This window comes from Sabethes cyaneus, chromosome 1 (assembly GCF_943734655.1).
Source record: "Sabethes cyaneus chromosome 1, idSabCyanKW18_F2, whole genome shotgun sequence".
In the NCBI taxonomy this organism is placed as follows: domain Eukaryota; kingdom Metazoa; phylum Arthropoda; class Insecta; order Diptera; family Culicidae; genus Sabethes; species Sabethes cyaneus.
In genome coordinates this window covers 73,078,166-73,085,990 of record NC_071353.1, presented here as the reverse complement: position 1 = coordinate 73,085,990, position 7,825 = coordinate 73,078,166, and the positions used below count along the sequence as shown (strand labels likewise).

General features: G+C 43.6%; 1 protein-coding gene across 1 annotated transcript; it reads right to left on the bottom strand.

Moving 5' to 3' along the window:
- Positions 1-473: 473 nt before the first annotated feature.
- On the bottom strand, positions 474-5,243 carry LOC128745823 (uncharacterized). Its single transcript, XM_053842895.1, has 2 exons — positions 1,407-5,243; positions 474-659 (listed from the first exon to the last, which is right to left on the bottom strand). Exons 1-2 carry the CDS (start codon positions 5,241-5,243, stop codon positions 474-476), a joined length of 4,023 nt encoding a protein of 1,340 aa, XP_053698870.1.
- Positions 5,244-7,825: the final 2,582 nt, after the last annotated feature.

Here is a 7,825-nt window from a genome sequence, read left to right as displayed (position 1 = left end):
AGAGAATGGGATATTTTCATTATTTTTCCGCTCTTCTCTGAAAGCATTTCTCAAAGCCCTTTGCTTTGCATTTAGAGAACAATCAGTACCCTTTATTCCACGAAGCTTTAACTCATAGTCTAATTCATCGTCACTCAAATAAGCTACATTCATATCTTTAGAAATAATTTCCTCCATTTCGAAATAAGGTTTCTACTTTTACGTTGGGCGCCAATTATAAGGTTGCGAGAATGAGACTCCCCCTTTGAATCTCAAGGATTCGGTGCGCAGAGAATTTAATCGAATTTGCAGAAACACTTATAAGAATGGGGAATTCTTCAAATAGCTATGAACAAAGAAAGAATAAAAGGTGTCCTTTAATCAAATTCGTCAGTCCTGTTTGTTCAATTCTTCTGCCACTCCAATTTACAATATCTTCTTCATAACACGTGTACACAAACTTCTTGATCGGGTCAAGCTTGACTCACCAACCATCAGCTACAAACCAGGCCAGACAACACCAGGAAATTCCAGGTCAACAGATCGACAGCAACAGCACGTCTAGGTCCAATCGGCTTAATTGAACCCCGGAAACAGTAGGCCAAACAGCAATCGTAGATCCAACACCAACAAGCGGGAAACGGGACGATCAGCCACGACAAAACTCCAGGCGGGTCGATCTACATTAGTGAAATTCAAACATTTCGATCAATATCACAATTTTTCAACTGATTGACCAGTATCACATTGTAGCAATCTTTTCTGCTAACCTTCGACTAGTACTACTAACTCCACCTTTGTTTCACTTCACTCTCCTTCCAATTTGAATTTCAAACATTAGTACTCGGCTTTACAAGTTGTTTAACGCACTGTACAGTATTCAGGCTTTGAATAGAATTATTTTAAACGACGCTTGTGGAATCGCTTTCATTCCTTTCAACCTTTCATTTTTTTTTGTTCTTGCCTTTTTATTATCTTGTATAACAATTTCAAAATGAAATCATATAATTTCGGTTTTTGTTTGAAATGGAAGTGTTAGTACTAGTGATCTCTATCTACTATTGCCCTCTACGGTTACCATCCGATTTCGCCTGAAGCGGGACGGGTAGCGAATGCTGTCTTCTCCGTCAATGCTGTCACATGTGACGTTCATTGGCCATCTTCGATTTTGTTGGTAGCGGTTTGTTTTGATTAATTATTAGTGGACTTCAGACGACGACATCAGTGGCATGCTTTCAGGTAAGTAGCTGTTAAATTTCTATTTCTGTATTTCCTCATTCCTAAATTTTATTTTATCCCTTCTTTGCTTTTTATTTAACCCCAATTCTTCTAAATACTAATATTGAAACACTAATCTTTTTGTTTCTTGCTATTTTTTTTAGGTAAAGTGGTTCTGCAGTCCGCGAACACAACGTGCAGCAGCTTACAATCTGTAGAGCTCGTGGAAATTTTGGCCAAGTTTCAACTGGCTGCGTTAAGAACGGCGGCCCATGCCACCATAATGAATTATCGATGATTTGGATTGGATTTATACCGCGGGATATAGCATCCGCGGGGTTTAACTCGGACGAGACATGATTCCAGGGTAGGCCTCGAGTAAGACGTTGAACTTCTGCTACCCGATTAGAGACAAAAACTTTCCACTCATTCGGTGGGGACCAGATCCAGTGCAACACGACTGTGCTGTCCGACCAAAATACGACAGAACCAACGAAGTCCGTAGTTGTACGTAGGTTATGAATCAGTTGGCTACCAAGCACGGCCGCACATAGTTCCAACCTTGGAATGGAGAGGCCACGTAGAGGGGCGACTCGTGACTTGGAGATCAGCAGCTTGCTTTCGATGTTCCCTTCAATATTCAGTCCGACCACATACACATTGCATCCGTAGCCCTTCGACGACGCGTCGCAAAAACAATGCAGCTGGTAATCCTGACGCGAATTGGGAACCACGCGTCGCGGAATGGAAATTTTCTTCAGGTGAGCCAATTCATCACGAAATCCTTGCCACCACTGGCTGTCTTGATCGGGTAAAGCTTCATCCCAAGCTAACCGTCTAGCCCACAATCCTTGGACGAATATTCGTGCACTGATGACTACCGGTCCTAAAAGTCCTAGTGGGTCAAAGAGCCTCGACATTTCAGACACCACGGCTCGCTTGGTAACAACAGGCAAGGTCCCCAAGTTGGGAACTTGAAAGCTAAGCTGATCTGAGCTTGGGTTCCAAAACAGTCCTAGCGCCTTCGTTACTGGATCACGTCCAATTTCCGTCGGACCAGTAGTTCCGCAGAGCTCGCTGGGAATATGACGCAACACGTTCGGATCGTTGGCATACCATTTACGAAGGGTAAATCCTCCGTCGCTTAGAAGCTCTCGTAGCTGACGACAAGTCTCCGCGACCTCCTCCAAATCATCACCTCCGGCAAGGGCATCATCCACATAGAAACGATGTTTAACTACTGGTGCGGCTAGTGGATGTTGATCCCCATCATCTTCAGCTGGCTGGTTCAATACGCGGGCAGCTTGATACGGAGAACAGGCTAATCCGTATGTAACGGTCTTCAAGTGATAATGTTTCAACGCTAGGCATGGATCCGAACGCCATAAAATCGACAGGAATCTCCGATCGTCCGGATGCACCCATGTTTGCCGAAACATTTTCTCGGCGTCGGCGGCGAACACGTACTGGGGGCACCGGAAATTTAGTATAACAACGAGCAAGGCTGGTTGTACCGTTGGACCAGCGAAAAGAATTTCGTTCAGCGACAATTGACCGTGTGATTTACTGCTTGCGTCGAAGACGACCCGGGTTTTTGTTGTCGTGCTTTCGGGTCGTCGAACAGCATGATGCGGAAGGTAAAACTGCGGGCCCGCGACGCAAGAACACTCTTCCACATGCCCCAGCTTTAGATATTCCTCCATAAAGCGTGTATACTCCTCACGTAGCTCGTTATCCTTGGCGAAGCGCCTCTCCATGATCGAAAATCTGTTCACAGCAGCCTTGTAGGAATCGCCAAGTAGAGGGACACGTGATTCTCTAAGCGGCAATCGCACAATGTAACGTGCGGTTTCATCACGCGATACCGTGCGCTTAAAATGGTCTTCCACATATTGCTCGTCCTGCGTTAGCGCTCGTCCCACATCGAAATCGTCGACCTCCCACATCCGTTCCAGTTGGACGTTGAGATCTTGGTCAGTAGCGACGTGACACACCACCGTATCCATCGCTTGAGAGCTGCCTTTCCCAGACACCACGTATCCCAAAACGGTCTTCTGCAAAATAGGATATCCGTCAGTAAGGGTTAATTTTTGGGATGCAAGCAAAGTATAAAACAATTCCGCTCCAACAATGAGATCGACTCCGTGGGAAATATTAAATCTCGGATCAGCTAATGGTAAATTACGCGGAATCGCCCATCGAGATATATCAATACTACGACTAGGGAGGCTAACGGTTAACCTTGGTAGGACCAAGCAATCTATTTGTTGTTCGAAACCTCCAAAACGTGATGATAGGGCGATATTTACTTTATAATGCACATTTACGGTTGCTTGCCCTATACCACTAACAGGGAGATTAATTCGAGTACGTTTGAGGCCGAGTCTCTGACAAAGTGATTCCGACACAAAGTTCGATTGAGAACCACTATCCAATAAAGCACGTGCGTAGTGGTACACGTTGTTCACATCTCGAACTCGAACGACAGCTGTAGATAGAAATACAATACTTTCAAAGCTAGTGTTCGCCTGCGTTAACGATGTAGCAGGCAGCTGGGGGCAGTATGGAAGCGGCTCTGAATCATTTCGATCGTACGATACAACCGACGACGGAGAGGGGGGGCCATCGATCGCGGCGACAGGCGACGTGGTGTGCGAAAGCGACCCGACGGCCTGGGGTAAAGAACGTGTGAACACCACCGGTGGTGTGTTCGCGACCGAATACGAAATCTCAGCTTGAGATGTAGTGGTTGGTGCAGAACAAATAGCTGTGCACGCTTGGGAAGTGTTCGGTGATTGTTCTTCACTCGGGGAAGCGACAATTGCTGCCGTAGAAGATCGCATTGGTAAATGCAACATACTATGATGTCTTTTGTCACACGTTCTACACAAACTACTACGACAATCCCGAGACCTATGACCACCTCTCAAACAGTTAACACACAAGCGATGTTTTTTGGCAAACTCAAGTCGATCGTACGGGCTCAACTTGATGAAAGTCTCACATTGGATCAACGGGTGAGCTTGTTTCCAGCTCGGACATTTCACTACATTTTCGGAAGCAACGTGAGAGGAGGTGGTTTTAGGTTTTACCGGTTTCATTTGTGTGCCCGACGGAGTACCACATACTGTAATGCACTTTTGTAATGTACGCGATCTCTTTCGAATGAACTCAAGCAACACGGCATATTGAGGAACTTCTTCTTCTTTACACTGATTTTCCCACTCAAGGAGAGATTTATCGTCGAGTAGGCTGCTTAGCCGCTCAACTAGAAATGAGTTCCAATGAGCTTCCCTATCCTCAAGCTTGTCAAGAATTCCAACATGGCGGTTAAACTCGTCGGCCACTTCAGACAAAGCCGACGCAGATCCCTTTCGCACGGAGGGTACGCGGAATAACGCAGACATGTGCTGCTTCACTAAATAGTTCGCATTTTCGAATCGGTCACAGATAGTCTTCCATGCTATTGTATAATTGTCCGCGGAGATAGTAATAGACGAAATCAGACGAGAAGCATCGCCTTTCAAGCAACTGCGCAAATAATGTAATTTTTGCACAGCCGATATTTGCACATTGGAATGAATTACGGATTTAAATAAGTCGCGAAACTGAATCCATTGTTCAGGTTGACCGTCAAACTCTGGCATCATCAGTTCGGGAAGTTTTACTACCATAATTTGCGGAACCGACTGAGCGCCCTGATGGGCAGCTTGAGGCACGGGATTAACTGGTGAAGCGTCATTTTGAGGGAGTTTACTACTGAGCGAAGCTTTTAACGCGAAATACATGTCATTAAATTCTTGCCGGCACTCCGCGAAATCTTCTTGTTCGTCTTCGATCACTTCAATTTCATCTTGCACACTTTCAAATGTTGTCCACAGTTCATCGAGACGAGCGATCCGTAACGATATTTGATTCACTTGCGTTTCAGGGTCATATTGATCATCGAACTGTTGTATCAGTTTCGCTGATCCGAGAACATTATTCCTCCGTCGCAAAAGCGTTTTGTGATGGAGAGTATTTTTCCGCACAGCCGATTTCTTCATTTTGAGCACAAACAATGGCCCAAAGGCAACCCACCTGCACGTGGTTTGCACACAATGTACTGCAATACAATAGGACCTCACTGTAAAGAGGTTAGATTTTTCACCGCGCGTTGACGGGTATTCGAGAGGAAAGCAATTACCGAGATCTTCTTTTCACTAAGCTGCTACCAGTGACCACTAGAATTACGAAATGGAGTGTTTAGACGTATTTTCACGACTGCGACGACAGTGGATTGGTTCTAGTGGATATCACTACACGTGGTGCGTGATTCGCGCACAATAGTCTGTAGCACAATAGCTCGTTACACAATAGGTCCTCGTGGTATAGAGGTTATGATTTTCACCGCCGTTTCGACGGGTACTCGAATAGTAGTTATTTCCGAACACTTTCTTTGGTCCAGGTGCCACCAGAAACACTAGAACGAACGTGATGAGGTGTAAAGCCGGATTTGCGCGGCTACAAACGACAAAGAATAAGTTTAACTGGATGGCACTGCAAAAAGACTGCACTCGGTGGTTCACTACTGCACTTGCACCCGGGTTTCGGCACCATAAAATTGTTCAGAGATGTATCACCAGTAGTGAACCTTTCACGACACTAGATTTAGTCCACCGAGGCTCAAAGCGGACACCGTCGCGGCAACCGTACTCGATAAATGGAAAGTTTGGCAATTTCGGATTGCGATCTGTTATAGATAGAACGAGCGTCTGCTTTGATGAGCGTTATAATTGAACTAATTTCGGTGAGATACAAAGTCATTTTATATCGGTTTTGCATTAATTGTAGTAGTAGATTGTAGTAGTAAAGAGTAGATGAACTACTTATATAGAACTCAAAGAAAAATCGACTGTTTAGTCATATTTAGTGTTATCAAAATTACAAAGCAGTATATAATTCAACAAATAAATTTAAAGAAATATTAATCAAATCGAGAAGGCTTTGCCTTCGTATTTTGCTTATTTTAATTTACTCAGCTCCAAACAGGATCCATGACATGTGGGTGTTTTTGGAGGCATGAATTTTTTCTATGATGAATTGAGACCCCTTATCTTTTTAGGAGGGGGGCTCCCATACAAATGAAATACGAATTTCCTCATTACTGGAGAACTAATCAAGCAAATGGAACCAAATTTAGCATGTGGGTGTTTTTGTAGGCAATTTTTGACGTAGGACTACGTCTTACGGCAAGGTTTAAGATAGGGTGTCATTCCGAAAAATCGAAAAATGCGAGCGTCACGAAAAATGAAAGGTTTTGAGCGCTAATAGCTCAGCGGTTTTGCGATCGATTTTCAATATTCTTACACCAATCGATCGGAAAATCTTCTAAGAATTGACCCAAATGAAGAAAAGTATGGATTCTTGATGTTGAACTATTGAAAAATTGAAAATAATGAACCTATGCTTTACCAGAATTCTCGCTTCGCGATTGGTTTGAAGATTCTTTACGATGATCTAAACCTATACCAATTTGATATCTGTGCTTGGGAAGTAAGCCAAAACAAGTGACAAAGTTTCCTCATCTCAACAACATTTCTTAACACCGTGGTTAAACCTAGACCATTTTGAAGTCCTTGCTTGGGAAGTACGCCAGACAAAGTGACAAAGCCCCCTCGTGCCAACTGATTTCTTACGAACGCGATTAAATCTAGTCCAGTTTGATGTCTGTGTTAGGGAAGTGTGCCAGAAAAAAATGACACAAGTTCGTTGTCCCATCAGATCACAAACTCTTTACTGCGAGACGATTAAACCTCGGCGAATTTGATATCCGTGTTGGAAAAATGTGCTATAGCTGTAGTGCTCGGTTATAATATGACTCTGTATGAATACGCATGCTTGCCGTTTCATTAGAAGTGTAGTGAAAAGATGTGCTGTTGATAAAATAGGATTCGCTATGACGGCACCCCACGACCTCTTTTCCACTTACAGAACTGCCTTATTCTGCTTCACGCAAACTCGAATCTAATGTAGGTGTCTCGACTACGGCGCCGTCATAGCGAATTGAATTGATAAAATCCTTTCAACGTGGGGAACTATGGGTAATAAAAACAATCTTTAATTTCAGTAAGGTAGCAGGAAAGCAATAGTTTGTGTTCCTGAATTTGTTAAATTGTTTCCAAATGCACTTAGAATTAACTCTGAAATCTTTTGAGAATTGAACGTATGCAATGTTACTACTTTGATAAATGTTACATACAACGCATGTGGCATATAGCATGTATACATGAAGAATCGAATGATTACACATGCTACATGCTACTATCACTACAAAGAGACTTACGTAGTCCTGCGTCACCTATATATGCGGTCGTGTCTTGTACACAACCCCTCTGATTTTTTTTCTATGGTGAATTGAGACCCCTCCCTTCTTTAGGAGGGGAATAATGATCCCTCCCCCTTTTAAGACGGGGGGCTTCCATACACATGAAATATAAATTTCCTCACAACTCGAGAATTAATCAAGCAAATGGAACAAAATTTGACATATGTGTGTTTTTGGAGAGAAGAATTTTTTCTATGGTGAATTGAAACCTCTCCCCACTTTAGGAGGGGGGGGGGGGGGTCCTGTACAAATGAAATACAA